Raw genomic sequence first — 22,261 nt, 5'->3', positions numbered from 1 at the left:
CAGATATTTGTTAATAGCCATTCTGCTGACATCTTCTTTACGCTGCTGCTTAGCTGACAGAATTTCATCTGCATAAATGGGTGGAAAGTCCTTTCCTCACGTGTCCAACAAACTGGAGACAAAGTGCCTGCCAATGTTTTAATTTCTTTTCCATGTTCTGGTTAGAGAGTGAGAAGAATGCTTTCACTCCACAGTGTCATGAATATGGTAATCTATGGAAATCACAGAAAGCAGGTACTTAAGTTAAGCACATACTGTACTACAGGAATCCCTGATGAATTCAAGTCTCTTCTGTTTAGAGAAGATGTTGTTGTCTATTAAGTGACAGACTGCCAGATGTTCATGAAGTAGCACAGTAATGTGTATCAGTATCTTCTTTTCTTTATCCCAGAAGGTAACATTTTCTTTATCATCTATGTCATCTTGGCTTTTGATTGTAAATGTCTAAGCTTGCTTCAGATATTAACTCTTTTTTGTTTTATTGATGAATATTTCATTACTTCAGTACATTTGTAGAATGCAAGTTGTTGCTGCACTATAGTAAGCCTATAATCCTAAAATCTTTTCCCTCACTTTGTGCATATAAACCAAACATTTGAGTTAGAACATGAAGAATAATTTGTTTCTGATTTGGAGCTAGAAGAGAAAATTGTGGCAGTGTTAGAAAAATTACAAAAGGAGAAATAATTGTTATTTTAAAAAACATTTTTATCTGCACATTCAAGCATGGCACTGTATATCTCATGGTGAGGTCACTGCAGTGTGTTTTTCTAGAACACACATTGTTGTTCAGTTTAGTCTCGGAGTTACTGAAGGGCTGGGGGTTAGCTCACCCACTTTAAATAATCATGGTTTAAAGAGCAGACAGAATAGTTGAGTAACTAAATGCAATGGTATATACACACACACTGTGGTCTGCAGAGGTTACAGCACAAGTACATGGACAATAATTGCACATTACTGAGACAGTGCTGTTTACCAAGCAAATGAAAGTTCCAAGAAAATGATGGAAACCATAGAAAGGCAGAGTTCATTTTTGCTGAATTGTTGTGTTCTGTCCTTTATTTTGATGGCATTCCCACATCATTAAGGCACTGATGCCAGAAATATCTCAGCTCTACGAAACAGAGCCATGAGAACCCCTTAACACAAGGGACAAAGTCCTTGTGGCTTCTTGCTAATGCAACTGTAGCAGCTCCGGGGGCTGTAACAACTGATGTGGCCAAGACACTGTGTCAGGTGGAAACTGATAGAGTGAGGTATCCTCTGCATGGTATCCCCTGCATGGTATCCTCTGCATGGTATCCCCTGCATGGTATCCCCTGCATGGCACTCTCCTGCCCACCTGCCGTGGGCAGGATTCCGTGCTGGAGGTGCTGACCCTAGTGCCAGCTGGATGGCTCCATCCTGCCGTGGGCTCTGACAGAGAAAAGCACCTATGGAAGAGGATTTAGCTTTGAATGCCTGAAAGAGTAAGAACGTCTAACAGAATAAGAATTCGCAGCTTCACTTTCTCCATTGCCACACATAGCTTTCATTAGTTAAGCAGTTTACCCGTGGGGAAAGAATGTGCAAAATATTCTCTCCGTATATCTATGAATATGAAAATGTGTGTTACTTGCCACCTTCAGAGGAACAGAATTCAGCTGGTGGTGTTATTGCTGGGTTTTTGGGTTTTATTTTCCCAGAAGGAACACAAGCTACCTTGACATTGTGACAAGATTTTGTTGTTACTGGTGCTGCTCTTGTTACTGGGACCTTGTGTTTTCTTTCTCTCTGGAAATGTTGGAGTCATGTTTCACTGCATTCTCTGAGAACAAGGAATAAAGCAGATACTGTTTCAGGAAACTTTATAGTAATCTTTCTGTTGTTGTTGTTGTAAAGTTGCAAGAGGATGGAGGCAGACCATGCTTGGAAATTGTAGTGCAGTGTAATGTATGTGTAAGTATTACATATACATGCAGTATGTCATAGGGATCCAATTATATGCAGCCATTTTGAGCACATCAGACTTTAGAAAGAATAAATAAGGATTCAGAATCAAGTGGGGGAACAAAGGATTAAATTTGAAATTCCATTCTCTGGAAAACTTTATCCACCACAAATAGAAGCTCTCCATGAACAAATGGAGGTTAAACATTACCAAAACCTTTGTACTGAGGACATATGAAATTACCTATACAAACCCGATTTAAATTCTTGTAGCTCCTGGGCAGGGCAACTTGTACCTTACTTAAATGTTAATGTTTCCCTTATCTGATTGCCTTTCCATACCATGCTCCCACGTTCAGAGATCCTGCTTAACCTATTTTACTGTCCTCAAAGCTATTAATTCGTGTCTGCAATCTTCACACCTTTAACTGTGTCTGAGGTCATCCTCAAACACCTTGTGGCCTCCCAAGGTGTTTCACTCTTAGATTTTACCTGCCTAGCTGTTTGTCTCCCCAGTTCTCTAAAGCCAGTGAGAAACTTTCCCAGAGGCCAAGGCAACAAGGGACAAAGCTCTTCTGCTTTTCTGCTCATTTACAGAAGAAAGTGGCGTTTGGGGAGGATAGTAAAACCAACAGATCAGCTGTTCTTCGTAGGAAAGGAGCAGTCAGCATGGATTTATGGAGAGGAAAATGACTGGCTTGGTAGATTAGAGGGCAGTAGGTGTTACCTTTAGGAAGGTTTTCAACACTGCCTCCCATAGACAAACTGATGGAACGTGCTGTAGCTGATGCTGCTCTGAGCAGGGAGTTGGACTGGAAGACCTCAGGACATTGTTTCCAATCTCAACCACTCTGATTCTGCCAAGGTCACTGATCACCTTTTTCCTTCCAATCATTTAGAAAATGTGTATTTTCTCCTCCTTTATTCTGTCCTCTGAGGGAAAGCTGTTGGTTAAGACATTTCAGAGAAAGATCTATTCAGAAAAACAAGCCACAGAGAAGAGTCACCTCTTGTTTAATTTCTAAAACACGCTAATGCTTGCCACTTTGCGGCTAAGTTTTGCTGTGACAATTATCCATCTGTTTACACAGCTATTAAATATGTGGACCTTTGTTTGGTGCACCTCTACTGCAATCAGTAGGGAATATTTCAGCAATGCAATTTGTACACTCTTTAAGTAGTTCAGTTTGTCAGATATTTTTCAGTCTTTATTCTTGTTCTCACCATAAAGTACATGAAATAAGACAATTTGGCTTCAGTTTCATTTCCAGATTCATCAGAGACATTGTATCACTTAAAATTGCTTACATGCTGAAAGTGTAAAAGAAGTATGGGAGAATGAACACATGCACACCTTCAGACCTTAGTCTGGAGACAACACTCAAGTATAAAAGGAATGAAATAATTACTTTCAATGCGGGAAATTCACACATGAGAGAAACAGTATTTTTTTAATATGTTGCCTCATCACTAAATGATACTGCCACCCAAAATGTCCATTAGCCAGTGATCCCTAGAATAATTTATCTAAGTTCTTCCTTTACCTTGTGACCACTTTTTCTGGTAATCCTTTAGTTAAAATTACTGTGTTCCAGTATTCTTTTTGTTGCCATCTCATTAGCATACACCTCAAATCCACTGATTACTGTAGGAGGCTGTTGCTTATTTTTGGTTTATGATGACACCTAACTGTGCATGGTGAGCTGACCCTGGCTGGATTTAAAGTGCCAACCAACGCTTCTCTATCACCCCTCTCCTCAACTGGACAGGGGACAGAAAATACAATAAAAGCCTTTTGAGCCATGGCAATCAGGTTGATTAATCATGACTTTCCTTTGGTGAATCCATGCTGACTAGTCCTGATGACTTCATTGTTTTGCCCTTGCCTAGAGATGGCCTCCAGGATCAGCCATCCCATCGCCTTTCCAGGGTTTGAGGTGAGGCTGGCCAGCTGGTTGTTACCTGTGTGCTCCTTGTCCTTTCTGAGGACTGGTGTGATATTTGCTTTCTCCCAGTTCTCAGGCATCTCTCCTGACTGCCATGACCTTTGAAAGATGATTGAGATGGCAACAATCTCTGGCAGTTCTTCAGTACTTGTGAGTGTATCCCATCAGAGTCCATGGACTTGTGGATGTCAAATTTGACTAAATGGTCTCTAACCCAATCCTCCTTTACTAAGGAGAAGTTTTTTTTTTCTCCAGACATTCTCCCTGCTTTCCTGGGTCAAGGATTCCTGAGGGCTGGATTTGGAAGTGAAGATTGCAAAGAAGGTGTTCAGTGTCTCAGCCTCCTCTGCAACTCCTTGCAAGGTTCTTTCTTTCCATCCAGTAGCAGCCCCACATTTTCCCTCGCATTCCTTTTGCTAGTGAGGTGTTCATGTTATCCCAGAGGCACTCCCACCATTCCTGATGGGCTCAGCCCTGGCCAGCAGCAGGTCCCTCGTGGAGCCAGCTGCCCTTGGCCCAATCAGACACAGGAGAAGCCTCTCCCAAAACCCTGGTAGTCCACCACTACCAAAACCTTGCCATGCAAACCAAATACACCGTGCCAGCTGAAATCTGTGTCTTTTAACAGTAGATGGCATCCAGCCCCTTAGGAGCAGACAGATCCCAAATAAGCAACCCATGACTACATCATGAAGATATACATGGATTTTCCCAGAGTCAGGATCAGATCAGTTTCCAAGTTAGAAATAAAGTCTGGGTCATCTGTTGCCTGTTGTACTGCCCTCTTCACCAGCCTGTTCCTGCTTAGGCTGCTTGCTGGTGTGGCCATAAAAACTGCAGCAATCTGGAGGATTCTCTCTACTTCCAGCCATTAGGAAACAAGCACCTTTTTCAGTTCATAATATGCTCAATTACCTTTAGATTGATCTGTGAATAAATTATAATCAAAACAGACTTACTCACCTTAAAGCTCTCTGGCTTAGGGTTTCATTGTTGATTCATTAAGTTGTCAGTTCTCTATTGGCAGGGTAATGCCTTTTTATATCTGAGTAGAGACAGGTTTAGTGGAAGATACTGTTATCTTTAAATGAGCAGGATTTAGGTTTTTTGGTAAGAACTAATTCATCAATGATGAATCCCTGGAGAAAGTACTGAAACAAAAATCACAATGTTGCTGAAGATTTATACAGTTCATCAGTTAAAAGGCAGCTTTTGGAAGCAGAGGTGGTGGGAGGATTTGGATTTTTGTTTTCTTTCTGTAAAATACTCCAGCAAAATATTTCAAGCTTACAGTTTTGTGATAATGCAATTATAAACAATGAAATAATTCCACTTAATATATTTATTTAGACTCCATTCTTGATGTTATCCCTCCAGTAGAAACACATTGAATTATGTCTATATAGAGACAGATGGATACAAATAATGCAGCTATAGACATCACTGATACAGATATATAAGTAGACAAGAATTATCTAATTACTCTGCTTGTTGCAATCTTCTAAGCACTTGCTATGCTCCACATATTTATATTAATTGTTTTTTCTAGGCAGATGTTGATATGACAAAGATACCAGTATATGGAGAGTTTAGTGACACTGGAATATCTGGAAAATAAAAAGATAAAAGTACTGTACAAAGATTTCAAAAGCAAAGAATTAAACACACCAAGCTCTGTGCTTGTGCTTTCATTTGGAATTTTGTTGTTAAATCACCCATGTGCTTAGAAAGTTGTCCCCTACAATGACTAGAGGTGATTTAATTTTAAAATCTCTTCAATATCCATCTCTTCTGCAGTTATTTCAACATTTTTCCACTTTTGCTATATCCAGTAACATACTTCATTAAAATATTTTTTGCCATTTCATATGGCCTTTGACTGCGAAATGTTTGAAATCGCAGCTCCGAACAATAAGCAGTCTCCTCAACATTCCATATGTCTGTGCATTACTCATAAGGGGAACCATCAATAAGTCCTTCCTAAGCTCCTGAGGCCACATTTTCATGTATTATTTATTGCTATAGAAAAGATTGCTAGTTTTCAGTGTTGTTTAATGAAATTTGGCTTGGCTGCTTGTGAACTACGAGACCCCAAACACAAAATAAGCAGGCCATTTGTATGGGCACACAGTCACCTTCTGTGAAGGCACTGGAAGCTCATGTGTCCCAGCCCGGACCAAGACCTACGTGTTTCCTTAATTATTTTAAATTCCTTTTAGCCAAATTCTTGATTGAGAAACAGCAGTGCACAGCAAATATGGAGGTTGGATGACAGTTTTCTAGACTAATCATAATTTATTTTTAAAATATGTGGATTATATGGTTTAATTTAACTACATGCATGTCATTACAAAACATCTGAATTATGGAAATGAAGGCATTGCACACTTCTCAAAATGCCTGCTGTACATTCCAGCTAGCAGCTATGTTAGATATAAAAATCTAAAAACTTGCATCTCACAACTATGAAAATTAATTAACCTTTGTAATTCACTTTTCATCTATACACAAAAATAGATTCTTTTTCCACCCTTTTCCTTAGATCACCTATTTAATTTCAATATTCTTAGTGTTTCTGTCTGTAGAAATTGGGAGATTTGGCATATATTAAGAGAAGAGAAGAGAAGAGAAGAGAAGAGAAGAGAAGAGAAGAGAAGAGAAGAGAAGAGAAGAGAAGAGAAGAGAAGAGAAGAGAAGAGAAGAGAAGAGAAGAGAAGAGAAGAGAAGAGAAGAGAAGAGAAGAGAAGAGAAGAGAAGAGAAGAGAAGAGAAGAGAAGAGAAGAGAAGAGAAGAGAAGAGAAGAGAAGAGAAGAGAAGAGAAGAGAAGAGAAGAGAAGAGAAGAGAAGAGAAGAGAAGAGAAGAGAAGAGAAGAGAAAAGTACAGGTTTTATTCTGCAAAGATTTGGCTATTGTTCCCAAAGATGATCTTCAATCAGTCAAGATGTAAACAGCTGTCTTCTCTCTCTACTACTTCAGTTAAAACCTCAGCAAAATTAGCTTTGCTACCTACTCTCAAAGTCAGCAATTCAATTCCTGGCCAGACAGGAAAGAATCCAAAAACGCTTTGTCATCAGGTCTGCTGCCCTCTCAAACCAAAGTTGTTGGCATCAGCACATAAATTATGGAGAGGAAATAGTTCCTCAGTGACACAGCTACTACTTATTCGTAGCCAAAAATATATTTCTAATTGATTCAGCCTAGTAGACATACAAGAACACTTTTTATCAAAATTTGTAATTTTTAGAATTCTACAAAAAGTTTTAGGTTTTGTGGAAGTCATATAGAGAATTGAGTTTATGTGTATGTGCTTTAGAACCTATTGATTACGTTGGAATTAGACAAATTCTTCCTTCTACTCATTTTGCTGTTAAAATAATTCTGCTTTTGCTGCCTTATTTGACTTCAGTATGTAGCCACCACCTTACTGCTGTTTGCTGGAATTCTCAAAGCCTGATTTTAAGATGTCCTAAAACATTTCATGTACGACTTCACAGAAAGGAAAGTTTGATGCCTGTAAGGAAGCCCTTGAACATGACATGCAGGAGCAGAGTTCCTATTGAACAGACAAAAGACGAGCCCTCTGCCAGGGGGCAAGCTCAGGCCACCCCTGCATTTGGGGCACGTGGGGTCTGCAGCAGCCCCAGCCCTGCCTTGCTGCTGCCCAAAGTGTGGCTGTGACCCAGAGCAGGGTCAGTCCCAGCCTGCAGGAGGCACCTCTGGAGAGCTCCTGGACATGGCCAGGCTGGAGCTGACTTGCTGTTAAAAATGTGTTGAGACCACAAACCAAACCTTGGAAGCAGGGGAGCGTTTCAAGGACCTCACCCTCTGGCTGTTTGCTCAGAGTGCCCAAAACCCAGCAGCCAAGAAGGCTTTTGTTTGTCATAGCAAGAAGCCTGAGGTGCCAGGGTTGGGTATTGTGATTGACGGAAATCATTGAGGAATTTTTCTCCTGAGGATTAGCAGAAGAGCAGGGTAACCTCTTCTGGATTTACTTCATTTTAAAAAATAATAATTTGTAAATTTTTTAATAATCTGGGGTTTTAAAATTCACATTGAAATTCCCTCTTAAAAAATTGATAAGCACAGCAATACTGGATCTTGTTCGATATGCTCTTTGAGGTTGTATTATTAGCGTGAATTAATGCCAGCAGCTGCTCAGGCTATGTATCCCCTGTTACTACCTGCTGCTTTCTGCAGTACTGCTGTAGCTTCTGAACAGGCTTGAGTTAGGTGGATAAAATACTTCTGCAGAATAAGGAACTAGTTTCAGGGGAGGAAGGGCATGGTCTATTGCATCAAGCAAAAGTCCATTTTTTGCTCACCTAAGTCTGTGATTGTGGCACACTACAGTTGTCCGTATCTCTTCAGGTAAGCAACAGAATTTTTTATTTTTTTTGCAGGAGGATGAGTGTTTTAGGAAATCTCATCTAGTTCTTTCATGTTCTTGGGTGAGACGTGAGTTTTGCAATTCAGTGAAGGTCTTCCTCTGGAGTTTGCTTAATTGGGTTCAAGGACTAAATTTTGCAGAAAAGATTGCAAGCGGGACATAGAGGAATATTAGGAGAGTATAATGTGTTTCAGTTCATTTGGTGTTTGTTAGCCTTACTTTGACAGGTCAAAACAGCCTTCTGTTATCACACTGCCAAATATATATTTGTAAGCTTTTAAAATATGTATTGATTTATTCAGATATTGATGCAAATAATCTTAAATACTGGTAGAACCCTTCTATGTAAACTGATAATTTTATGATACCTTTCCACATAGTCTAAAATGAAACAGAAATAAAGTTATGCATTTGAATTATTTAACACAATACATTTTTATATATAAGCAAGTATGCAATAGGGAAATAATAGACTGTTGGATGCTGACCTGCAATTCAGCTATTTTTCTGCTGTGAGATATTAATATTTTAATATTCAGTATATATTTCCAAGTCAGATCCCAATGTTCATATTTGATTTTTATTCACTTCTCACTCTGGTGCAGTCTTACTGATTTCAATTTCAGCTTCCTGAATAAGAAGCAAGTTGCAGTCAGCATGGACTTGAGGTCTCACCCTTGGGATCAGACTCATCTTTTTACTACACCCGCTTACTAAGCATAATCCTGTTTACTGATTTTTGTTTCAGAAACTGCCCAGTTTTGGGCCTTACCTGGAGCAACGCAAAAAGATAATAGCTGAGAACAAGATTAAACTTAAGGCACAGAACATGGCTGCTGAGCTTCCTGAGAAAAAACACTTTGTTCCAAAGAAGCCCGTTCCAGCAATCAAGGTAACAAAAAATACATGCATAAGAAGTGATAGGCAGTTGACATGCACAGTCATTTCTAGCAATTTGAGTTGGTTATTACTGCTTTTAAGCTTGTTAGAGGGCATCAAAGACAACTCTTTATGCAGACTTTCTAGCTTTTAACCAAAATCGATGGGAAATGATTTGTGATGCACATGTGTAGGTATTTCCCTAATGTCATTTTTCAGAATGAAGATATTCAGGCAATGGAACAGCAGTTACAGATCAAGCAGGCATAATGCCTTGAAGAACAAAGCAGAACAGTTCAGAATTTCCTTCAGTTTGAATGCTACAGTATGAGCTGTTTTGCATGATACCTTTTGATTGCTTGCACTGTGCTAAATGCCTCCATCCCTCATGTAGGATCGATGGCAAAGGCTGGTGTTCAGTACATATAAAAGCTGTGTCATAGGTTTAGAGATTGAACTTTTAAAGCTGGAGAATGTTTGTCTAAGTAGCTGATCCGCCGTCTACAATGAGTAAATGTCAAGGTAAAAATAAAGCCTGTGACCCTTATCTACTGCATAATCCATACATTGAAGCTTTTCCCTTCCCTTAGGTAGTCAATAAATATCAATAAAATGAAACGGCATGAGCTAATTATTCTAGGTGTTCACTTCAGAGCTTACTTAAACTTCAAGTCTGTATAGGATTTTTTTTTTTTAATGAGGATACTCTTGTATTTATAAAGCAATATGAAAATTATATCTGTTGACCTTGTTGACTATCTTCTTCATATATGGGAGAATATCAGACATCTACATGATCAGACATGGAAGAATTCTTGAAGAAATAAGGTCAAGCATAAAACAGAACATGAGCTGTGGCTCAGGAAACCACACAATTCCCAAGAGAATTTTGCAGTTTACTGATACATCTAGTATTTCAAGCCAGCTGGTAGGATGGCAGAACCAGACAAGGAGAAATTTTGAATCATCTTCCTGTTTAAGTTAATTAGTTTTCCACTTCTGTAGACCTCTCACAGGTTTTTGGATTGCTTATTTTGGTTTATGTTATGCCTTTGAAAATCCCTCCCCTCCTCCTGTGCTGAGGTTCCCTTCTACATATATATTTACAAAAAGTTCCAAAGAACAGCAATCTACTCTTTTTTCCTCACTATGATGAGCATTTTCAAAGCCTGTTTGACCTCAGAGGTTTCATGGTTCTGTTCTCCTTGCAGGGAGAGTATTGATGTAGGGAAAAAGAGAAAGAAGAAGCAACAGCCAATAACTGCATTTTCAATGAGATGGCTTGCTTCTGAAAACAGCAGAGAAGCAAAGAACTGATAACCATCCAAAGAAAAATAAGCCGAATGAAGGGAAAAATTTAGCAAGAGGGAAAAACAGACATGAAGACTAGAAAAAAAATTTAAGATTTAAGTCAATAATTTATCATGCCTAACTCCAAGTAGAAAGCAAAAAAAGAACCAAATAGTAAGAGATAGATTAAAAAGAAGAAAAGAGCCCACTGCAGGGAAGAGGAAAATGAATTCCCCCAAACACAAGCATTTGTTTACACAGATATTGAGTACTTCTGAGTGGTGTCTCAGGAGCTCCTCAGACAGAGAAATCTTCCTCACCCCTTTGGTTAAATGTGACTGAGGCCATTAGAAGAAGACAGGCATTGCCAAAGCTGAGTCCTGGCAGTCTTTCAGCCTGTCCATCTCTTTCGAAGGGAATGTTCTCACTGTAATGACAGAACCAGCAGTGAGAGTTGTGGCATTGGGTTTGCATGGCAAGGTTTGATGGAGGGGGGCTGCAGGGGTGGCTTCTGTGAGAAGCTGCTGGAAGCTCCCCAGGGCCTGACAGAGCCACTGGCAGCCAGCTGCAGGACAGACCCACCCCTGGCCAAGGCCAGCCCATCTGCAGTGGCAGCAGTGCCTCTGGGATAACGTATTTTAAAAGGGGGAAAGAACCAGCAACTTCAGTCACAGGGAGCAGTGAGAATATGGCTTCTTCAGGGATCTGCTTGACAGAGGACCATGAAATAAAGACCTTGAGGAAAGAGAGGTCCAATCAAGCTGGTAATATCCAAAAATCACCTCTTCCAAGCTCAGGAGTGATGCACCCCAACAGAGAGGAAGTCATGGAAGAATTCCCGAGAACTGCAGAGATGTACAGTAGCTCCTGGACAAAGTCAGACATAACAAAGAAGCCCTCGGAGAGTGACCAAGATGATCAAACTGCAGGAACACGTTTCCTGTGTAGACAGACTGAGAGACTTGTGGTTGTTCAGCCTGAAAAAGGGGAGGCTCTGGGGGTACTCTAGACTCCATTCCTGTACCTGAAGAAGAGATAGGTGCCCTTGAAAGGGCTATGACCCCTGCATTGCCTGGTTTTATTTTTGGAGGATTGCTACAAATTTCCTGTTGCTTCCCCAAAATCTCCATGTCCATCTAATTAGCTGTTGGGTTGGTGATATGTAAATTCCAACACCTACATAAATTCCACATATTGTCAAATTGCCATTTATTTGTCAGTTTGAAACCCCTCTGTGGTTATCCAAAATCTTTTCCCATGACTTTTCTCTTTATTTTCTCTATTTTTCAATATTAATTGAAACTGCATATTTTGATATTGGGCAGAGTTGTTTATTCTTTTCTCACTTGCCTGTAATATTAGAAGTTGTACTCTATGTGGGTATGTGCCCTGGATCTTTTCTTTTCAGTTGCAGTTTTGTACAACTCCCACAGATGTATTTGCCTACCTCAGGTTGCCTCCTTATTGCTTTAATTTCTTTCCTTCTATGTTCCTGTGTTTTTCTTCCTAATAATTTTGTTCTTTATCATTTGGGATCTATATCACAATATTCAGTCACCATTTATCTGCTTATTTTATTTCCTCCTTTTTTTTTTTATTCCAGAAGCCTTGCTGTAGAAATTGTTTGGTTGTTCAAACATTCTGGCATAGCTCTCTTAGCTGTGCCCTCCCCTCCCCTCTCCAGAGAATATTCTCATTATATATAGTGGTTACGTAAATTTTAGTCTTTAGATATGGGGAGAAATCCTAGAATCCAAACCTCCTCTTTCTCTCCCCACTTCGATTGCGGTAGAAGGGCTGCCTCAAGTGGCTCAGCAATAGAATAGAATAGAATAGAATAGAATAGAATAGAATAGAATAGAATAGAATAGAATAGAATAGAATAGAATAGAATAGAATAGAATAGAATAGAATAGAATAGAATAGAATAGAATAGAATAGAATAGAATAGAATAGAATAGAATAGAAAAAAATAATTTCAGTTGGAAGGGACCAACAGTGACCATCTAGTCCAACTGCCTGACCGCTTTAGGACTGACCAAAAGATAAAGCATGTTGTTAAGGGCATTTGTTCAAATGCCTCTTTAGCAGTGACAGGTTTTGACCACCTTTCTAGGAAACCTGTTCCAATGCATGACCAACCTCTCAGTAAAGAAATGCCTTCTGCTGTCCAGTGTGAACCTCTCCCAGAACAGCTTTGAACCATTCCTACATGTCCTATCACTGAATACCAGGGAGAAGAGATCTCTGTCTCTCTCTTTATTTCCCCCTCTCAGCAAGCTGTAGAGGGCAAACTACAAACCAGACCAGTCCAAAGCCCTTTGCTGCCCCTCACAGAACATTCCATCCCTTTCCCCAGCTCTGTTGCCCTGCTGTGGACAAACACATTCCCCTCGTGGTGAGGTGATGGGCCCAGAGCTGTGGGCAGCCCCCAGCTGAGGCCCCGGCCGAGCTGCACCCGTGGGGTGGGCGCCTCTTGGGCCCTTCTGTCGTGTCTGCTGCACCCCAGGACACGATTTGGCCCTCTGGGCTGTCCAGGCACAACGCTGAGCCACACCAAGGACCCCCAGATCCCTTCCTGCAGAGCTGCTCTGGTTATATTTCTGCCTGGTGCTACTCAGTCCTAAGTGCAGAATCTGGCATTTGGACTTGTTAAATTTCTTCCCATTAATCATTGCCCAGTGCTCCGGGGCACTGCGCTTCTGTTGGCAAAACTGGAACAACTGAGTATTGCACATCGTGGCTGATTAATTAGAACAACAGCACTGCAGTGGTTGTGGGGTCTAGTTCATTTGCCTCTGATCAGGACAGTTCCATGAGCTATCAGTGGTGTCTCCTACCCTGTTTTCTCTTGCAGCTTTCTTTAATCTAGAATGCATCTGTTGGCAAGATCAGCAAAAGTTGCTTACTTTGATAAGCTGCTTGTCAAACTGCATTTTTTCACTGTAATAGTACCTGTTCATCTAGTTTTATAAAATACCTACAAGTTTCTTGGATTGTAATTTGGTTTAAATGAAAACTTGTATCAAGTCTACAGTCTTCTGGTTCAAAGCTTTTCCTGAAACACGCTCAAGCATATTAAACAGCACCAGAGCTAAACTAGAAAATTGAGACACTGTTCTGCTAACACTTTACCTTTTCTGAACATTGATCATTGTATTTCAGCCCTTTATTTTTTGCTCTGTTTAGCCACTTCATGGTTAGTTAATGTCAGATCTCTCTTGTGTCACAGGCCTCTGTCAGAGGCCCTGTCAAACATTAAAATTACTGAGGTTTTTGGGTTTTAAGAGGGCTTTTTTGAATTTATTACTTCACAGTCTTCATAAAGAATTGTGATCAATACCAGAGGCATAATTTTTTCAACCAATTGAATTATGTCACAAAGGTTCATTTCAATGGACAACACTCACAGGCAGTGTGATTTTGGGGGGTTTTCCTGTGCACAGCCAGTAATTTGACTCAGTGTTGTGAGTCCCTTCCAACTCAGGATTTTGTATGATATGGTGTGATTCTATTATTTGAATTATTTTCTAAGGCCCACTTTATTTAGTACTGCAGTTGTTACACTGAAAACAAGGCTTAGAGGTTCCCAAATCCCAGAGTACCTTTAGTAGCCTTTTTTAAGTATTGGCAAAGCATCTGTAATCTTTCAAGAAAAGTTAGTTTTATGTATTTTATAAGCTACTTTGCTGTAGATTGACCTTGGTCATGTACCTCAGATTCTGGTGACTTTTTATTCTTTAATCCATAGTTTTATTTCTAACATTTCTTCTTTTCATCTCTCACTCTTTGACCATACCTCACCTTTATTGAAAAAAAAGATCCTGTGGAAGGCAGGTACCTCCCTAATGTGTGTTCCCTTTGAGTTGCTTTATGACATGCAGTACCTGCACTGTGTATGGCTGTGTGAGAGGCCTGGGATGTTCATCATCTCTAGAGCACTGTGTGGTCTTTTACAAAAGCATCTGCATGAAGATGGACACAGTAAGTCTACAAGGACCAGAGCTGAACCATGAATTGCATTTACAAATATAGGTTTACTAATATGATGACTAATGGAAAGCTAATCAGCATTAAGTGGTTGATATATTAACATTAAAATGCACCTATTGTAGAATTCCAAAACTAATATCCTGCTGAACAGATCTCCTTGTGTATACTCAAACCCACATCTGCTTAGCTTAGTGACAAAGAGAGTTTTTCTTCTGTGTTCATTAGTAACATAAAACTAATGGACTCTACTCTGATTCTCTCCATAGCAACTGAATTCCCTGCCAGTTCCAGTTGCAGGACTGCCTTCCTTTCCCAGTTTTTTTAGTACAGTTATGTTGAGACGGACAGCACCACAGTAATTAAAAAGAGTACTCTAGGTCCCTGCTGTTGCAAAGGGGCAGCTTAGGACCAAATCTAAGCTTCCAGTTTGGGTTTGGTTTTTTTGTTTGTTTTTGTGGTTATTGGTTGGTTGTTTTTTTGTTTTGTTTTGTTTTTTGAATTGCTGCTGGTAATGCATAAGCCAGAAAGAGCACAGCTTGACTCTCAGAACCTGGCTTCTGTTTGCAGGTCTGGCAGTTGGCATAAAAAAATAATCTGTAAACAGTGCAAATTTGATCCGGAGGCCATTGAGATATCAAGTTTGGAATCCCATAGTGCCATTTCAGACAGTTGCTTTTTGGAGTAAAACTGCTTTAAACAGTGAAAGCTGATTATTTCTTGCTGCACTGTTTATTTTGTTCCAAGCATTTATGATTTGATGAAAACAAGAAGCTCTGAGATGCTGTAACAGAGTGCACCTGCAGAACATCTTTTAAGTACCATTGCTTTTTTAGCCAATAATATCTTGAAACTTTGCAAATGAATAAATATACAGTCTTTGCTTGAGAGAAAGAAGTGATTAAAAGACACAACACCAATGAGTGCAAACGAGCAGTGAATCATTGACACAGTCTTTTGAAATCACTTTCAGGCCTCTAAAGTGCCATCATGTTCCCTATTTGGGATCACAAGTCCCCAAAAGTATATTTTTGTGAGCTGTGAGAAGTGAGACTTGGTTAAAAATGCAGAAATCACAATGCCTTATGCACTCTTTGCATTATTCCCTTTGTAAATTTGTAGCTGGAAAATCAATTTTGATCATTTTGTTTCAAGCAACCATTTCCTGAGCTGTCTAATGCTACCCTAAACCTTGGACTGTCTCCCCTATCTCCTCCAGCTGTTTCCCTGGAAGGGCATTAACCACCTCAGTCCTTTCCCATTTAAAAAACCTTCCCTAATTTCCAGCTTTGGTTTTATTCATGGCTGGCTTACAATCATGTGTTCTTGTGCCAACATTGTCATTTAACTTAAATAGCTCTTTTTCCTCCCCGACGTATATATAGACAGACATTATATTCCTGCTCTGCCATCATCCTCCTAGGCTAAACATCTTGTAAGGTTCTTTTTGTCTTCTCTCGAAAGGAAGACACTCCATTCCATGGTTATTTGAGTAGTACATCTCCACAACTCACTTGAGCTCTGGGTTTTGTTAACATCCAGTAGTGTGAATCCAGAACCTCCCTAAGAAAATTACCCATGCTTTTTAAACATAAGGGTTTTTAGACTGAAAAGCTCTTCACTATCAGGAATTTCCCCCTGTTGATACTTTTGCAACACAGGCAGGCAGTGGAAAGCTACTTAATTGAATACTGTTTTACATCATTTTTTAAAATTCTTGAGCACACAGCTCATCACTTGCAGGCGACATGCATTTGTGGCAGTGGAATATTTGGGTGCTGTATATACACAAGAGAGGCTCAAGGATACTTAGTATTGCTGGGACCTGTAGATCACACAGACACGTGTATCTTGAAACCTGCAGCAGGTTCAAAAGACAAGGCTCGTCAGCAGACAAGCCTACGTGAGAGTTGACAAGCCTACATGAGAGTTGAAACAAGCTGGAGATGAAGTCTACCACTACAGTATTTCAGCTGACACGGCAGACTGCCCTCACTTGAAAACTGCTGTACATCCAGCAAATCCATGAATGTTTCTGAGTAAGAACTGGAAATGAAAAGATGGAGATGTATGCAGTTCCTAGATCACATTTGATTTAGTTACCATAGTTCATCAGTGGAGTCACAGTAAAGGGCTTCGTGTTCCAGTCTTGTTCTAGTAAAAAGCATTAGCTGAAACACTTTCATAGCAGTTAATTGACCTTTTACAGTAGTTTAAGCAAACAGATTTTACTTCAAATTTGCAGTGATTTTGGACCGTGTACAAAATCAGCTTGCACAGCTCAAGTGATGAGTGCTAACTCATTAAGCTGTGATAACTTACTCACAGTCATCTGTCCATGCTCATCATGCTGCCTTTAGCAATGTGCCATAGTTGTTTTATGCTGAAAGAGCATTAATGTTCTCTGCATGTTGCTGAGAAGAACTGGAAGGCTTTTAGCATTGAATTAATGCAACCAAGGTGTTTCACGTGGCAGCAACTACGGGGTTTGGCAGAGAGAAAACATTCGAGTGTTTTTGGAACAAGGAAACAGTACAATTTGCCAGTCTTGCTTCCTGGGCATAGGATTTGGTTGAATTTTCTACCTAAACAGGCACTAAGAGCAACTTCATAGATTGGAATACTGCATCCAGTGAACAAAGAAATTTGTCTCTTTGCATAAAGATACTACTGTACAAGTGCTGAAGACCAGGTAGACCTCATTCTTTCAGAAAGTAGTGCTGGGTTTGCAAATTCTTAGCATACTAGGAAGACAGGGTTGGACTCATTTCTGCATTAATTTGTATAGCAGAGCTTTCCTTTTTGGTGTGCTGACATACACCTTTTGCAGCACTGATGTGTAAGGATGCAGCAAGTTCCTACCTGTGAAGTGTACAGATCTTGCAGGATTAGACCCAGAGCTTATTTCTGTACAGTATTTGCAGTAAACTGATGATCATATCACTTGTGCATCTTGCTAAAGAGGGAAGAGCTGTTATTGTTCTCTCTCATTTTTTTCTTTCCTTGCTCTGAGTTCTTAAATCTGTGCTAGTGAGAAATGACTAAAGATGATGTGATTATAGCATGTCACTCCTGTTTACATTCCATTTTGTTCCTTGAAGTTTCACCCAATCATGGCAAAACAACAGCACATGCAAAATTGAGTACTAAATGTGTAACCTATTTGTAGAACCTGTTTGTACACAATGTATACTTCTAGTACTGCCTACATTCAAAATGTGCCTCTATGGAAAATTCTTTGTATTTTACAGGGGATAATGAGGGCCAACCTCTTGGAAATTCATAAGAAAAATCCTAAACATCATCAAAATGCATGGCCAAATCTTCCCTGTTAAAGTACTAGAGAGCACTCCAGTGCAGCTGTAGAGACTGACTAGGTATCTTATAAATGAGTCGATAACTTTTTTTTTCCCCTAGGATGTAATTGGAAAAGCACTGCAGTACATTGGAACATATGGTGATCTGTGCAACACAGAGCAAGTTGTGGCTCTGATTGACGAGGAAATGTGTATCAACTGTGGCAAATGCTACATGACCTGTAATGATTCTGGCTACCAGGTAAGAGCACAGCTGTAATTAGCAGAAAGGCATGATGAGTTATCTTTCTGCTGCTGGGAAGGAAGAATTCACCTTCTGTTAATGAGCAGGTGGTAAAAACAGATGCCTAAAACGTTGAATTCAAAGCCCATCATACTCCCAGGCTCTGGCTCACAAGCCATGCTGGAACACAGCTGGTCCTGGGCTGCACAGACCACGCCACTGTCACAGGGCCCTGACTGCAACTGGGGTTCTTTTTAAGAGGAAGAAAATGAAGGAGCCCCGAGTTGAAGGGCAGTAAATGTAGTTCTTGATTGTTTTCAGGTACATGACGGAGAAAGGGAAGAACACATCCCTTCCCACCAAGGGGGTGCAGAGAAACATGGGCTGGTCTTACTGCCAAATGCTTTTTAAGAAACACAGTTCTTGTTCCCTCAGAGTAACCAAACAAATTCAAGTTTCACACAGATGGGGTTTTGTTTTGATCTTTATTGAGTTACAAATCCCTTCTCCAGGATAACTGCCAGGGTTTTAGAGCAGCAGGTTGAAGCTTGCAGAAACTGTGGCCAGAAAATTTCCCAATTTTGACCTGAGGCTTCTGTTTGCAGCAAAGTATTTCTCTGATTGCTCAGTAGAGTAGCAAGTTGTATGAAATATATCAGCATGTCTAGGTGCCATTCCATGCCCTGTCCACTGGAGCTGATGGACTGGTCTGCAGTAAAAAAGGCAGTACAGGAGAATGCATTTTCTTTAAGAAAATCAAAATCTGGTCTAGCATAATTTCCATGGAATCCAATATGCAGCAAATAATAATTTCTACATGAATGTTTCCATACATCTTTGGCTGAGAAGAGCTTGTCAAAACCGAATACCTTAATTGAACACCAAGTGTCCTCTGGATGAGATTTTTAATTCAGTCTTACCAATAATAGGTCTGATGCTTGAATTACATAAAGTCACAGAAAGAAGTCTTCCATTACAAATCAACTGCATTTAAAACGAGTATGTCAGAGCAAAGGTTTTTCCACTGATACAAGAAAATTAATGGTGTATTTATACCAAAATAGATTACTTCAGTAGCCTTTTAACTGTCTAAATTTCTTCTTGACATTGCAATCTTCACCTTTCCCCTTACATCAGATTTCTCAGGAGAACTGTATTTTTCATATAACCCTTAGAGAGCAAGAGATTGAGTTTAGATTTAGTAAATTTTATTTTCTGTAACTGGAAAAAAAACCAGCACCAAAAGAACCAAAGTTTAAACCCCCAGAAGGTTTTCTAAGCACAAAAGAAAAATGCTTTTTCCTTATTTAATTAAGGAAATGGAAATTAATTAATTGAACAGAATTGCAAAGGAATTCTTAATTACGAATAAATCAACAACTCCCCTCACCTTCAAAGCAGCATCTGCTTTATGCTTCCCTTTTTTCAGAAATATCCATGCTGCTTTACACAGCTGTCACCTTGTATGACTCCAACAGAAAAGCTTTCCATAATTTAAAGTCAGCACTGTAGTCCTGACTTCCTCTCCCTCTTTGAACTCCCTTTCAAGATGTGCATTGTTGTTAGGGAGAGAGAAAGAAAGGAGTCCTCCTCTAATACTCACGAGCCAGAGCTCTCTTTGTGCTCAAGCTGAAGTAAAACTCGGAGATCCAGGGCAGTTACTACAGACTTCGTGCCCTTGCTGGTTGCTACAGCAACTTCTGTGCCTTCCTAGTACTGAAACCCCAAATGCCTCCAGTCTGCCTTAGGAGCCAGCCCGCAGCAGCACCGCCAGTTCCCAGCACCCCCTGCCGCCCCCAGACGCTGACAGTGGGCAGGGGATTTGCTGAGGCACTGCTTGTTTGCCAGAGTTCAACTTGCAGGCCTGATTTTCTCTCCTAAACTCTTCAGAGTGGGAATTCAGTATTTCTGGTGCTTTTTAATTTTTTTTTTTTTTTTTTGGTCTTGCTTTTTAGATATTGACACTTTGCGGTTGTGCGATGCTTTTGTTTCTTTTGTTTTTGCTTTTAATTGCCATTTCCATTATAAGCAGGAGCTTATATCATTGAGACCTCGACTGTTATTTCACATTCAAATACACTTATCACCCTAATTGGTAACGAGGATTCTCTGCATGGAACATGAGAACTAAAGCAAGGTCTGCCTGCCCCAAATTCTAATATTCCTTTCAAAGATTTGCAAAGGAAAGTAATAACACAAGGCACAATGAGCTGTGTTTTTCCCTGCTGTTTATTAAATTCGATTGTTTACGCTGTGCTGAAAGTAAAAGTCAAAAGAATGCCTTGTGATGGGCATTGTGCTGGAGCTGTACAGGCGTGGTCTGGTGTCTCCTGTATGCCAATAACCCCAGGACATTGCCATCTCAGGAAATATTTCCTTTACATCGAGGAGAAATACCCTCTGGGAGTTTAAATGTCGCAAACTCCTCCTTTCGTAACCAGCCCTTGTGGCCTGTGAGCTTTTGCCAAGGTGTAATTTGGCCCACCTCTCTAATTTCAGTGTCTGGAGAGGGGTTTTTTTGTTCCCTGCCAGTGGAACAGTTGCTATAGCTGCAGTGCAGAATCTCACCCAGACGTGCTGTAGCGCAGGAAGCGCAGACGTCGGGATGGGAGCGGTCTGACGCTCCTGTGAGCACCATCAGTGATGTTTGTTCGTGCTTGCAGGCTATCCGGTTTGACCCCGAAACCCACCTGCCCACGGTCACCGAGAGCTGCACGGGCTGCACCCTGTGCCTCAGCGTGTGCCCTGTCATCGACTGCATCCGCATGGTTTCCAGGACAACTCCCTACGAGCCCCGGCGCGGGCTGCCCTTGGCCGTGAGCCCCGCGCGCTGAGCCCGCCGCCGAGGGGAGCGCTGCGCTCCTGTGATGCCATCGATTTCCCCCTAATTAGTCCTTGCAAATCTACTCCTATGAAAAATGTAATGCCAACAGCTCTTACAATGGACACTGCTTTCCAATTGCTATTTTTGCAACAATTAAGTTTTGAAATTACGGAAAGGTGGTCGTGGCTGTCAGTTGTCCACTATTTGAAGTGTAACTTTCTTGTTACGATTCATGCTGTGATTTCAAAACTTCTCTATAGACTCTTTAATCTCTGCGTATTTTCTGGCTGGAAATATAATTAAGAAAGCATTTTTAATGAACCACAAATCAATGTACAAGCTAACTGTTTTCAAGGAGAGCATTTTGTAATTAAACATTACATTTAGTTTTAAAAGAGTTTCTTAGAAGATGTAATTAACTACATAGCATTCAAACAAAGCGATGTGGCTTCTATTTTTCTATAGACAGAAATGAAAGGGAGTTTAAAATAGGATTTAAGAACTGGATTAATCACTTTCAACTACTACAACATATGGTAGTGTATTTTTATAATCCTTTCTAATTCTTTTTCACACTAGTCACTTTATAGAATAAATTTGCTTTGCACTGACACATGCTGGACTCTTCAGATTTGTGTGTTGCATGGGTGGATTGATCATTACTTTCTCCCCTCAGTGAATACTTGTAACATCTCTGCAAACAGTTAAAATGGCTTATTAGGAAGTCCAGGTTGCGTTTCAGGATTCTGAGAAGCAACAACATTTTTTGCTCCAAGCTCATCCTCTAAATACCTTTTTAATTGTGCCAATTAATGTTCCAGAATGTGCATGTTTCAGGTCAGAGATCTGATTGTGTGCAAACGGACCACAGACCCTGCAGGCTGCATTTGCCAAAGACAAACACACAGGGAAAACTGGCAAGGTGATTTTCCCCTGTGCTGTGTATAGTTCTAGCAGTTTCACAGCCAAAAATAAATACAGATTCATCTGTCTTACTAAACAATATCTCAATTTTAATCCATTTTTCACTCACAGTAGGAACTTTCTAATATGAACATATTGCTGTCTGCTTTACTCCACTTAAGAATATAAAGCCTTTAGTTTCATAACAATAATAAATGATCTATCAGTTCAATTTCTTATGCCATATATTGTGAGCAGCAAAAGCTTTGATTAAAAAGATACCCTGGCTTTTGTTTCTTGATTTATGAATTGAACATTGAATTATAAATAAATGTTGAAACCAACTTGGGTTTGTTTGTGATTTTTCTTTTTGCATTTACTAGACAGATTTTCTTTGTAGAGCCTTGTCAGTTGGTGTTTCATGATCTCTAAGATTCACTCCAGGAACCATTAATGAGTTAATTCGCATGTACATTATTCCATTCATTGCCTACAGTGCAGAATGTATCATGCTCTTTGCCCCTCTCTGGCACCTCTTTGTCTGCCTTTGACTTGCCTTCCTTTTGCCTT

The 22,261-nt window shown here is 40.1% G+C and overlaps 1 protein-coding gene across 1 annotated transcript in view; it reads left to right on the top strand.

The window, feature by feature from the left end:
• The window catches only part of DPYD (dihydropyrimidine dehydrogenase), a 334,900-nt gene extending 312,865 nt beyond the window's left edge, over positions 1–22,035 (top strand). Inside the window, exons 21-23 of the mRNA XM_063407573.1 lie at positions 9,014–9,157; positions 17,842–17,982; positions 20,628–22,035. Of these exons, the coding sequence (XP_063263643.1) occupies positions 9,014–9,157; positions 17,842–17,982; positions 20,628–20,798 (456 nt within the window). The 3' untranslated portion in view covers positions 20,799–22,035. The remainder of the gene's footprint in view (positions 1–9,013; positions 9,158–17,841; positions 17,983–20,627) is intronic.
• Positions 22,036–22,261: the final 226 nt, after the last annotated feature.

This window comes from Prinia subflava, chromosome 10, assembly GCF_021018805.1.
Source record: "Prinia subflava isolate CZ2003 ecotype Zambia chromosome 10, Cam_Psub_1.2, whole genome shotgun sequence".
NCBI lineage: Eukaryota > Metazoa > Chordata > Aves > Passeriformes > Cisticolidae > Prinia > Prinia subflava.
The sequence above is the reverse complement of the archived record's forward strand: the minus strand, read 5'-3'. Positions and strand labels throughout refer to the sequence as shown.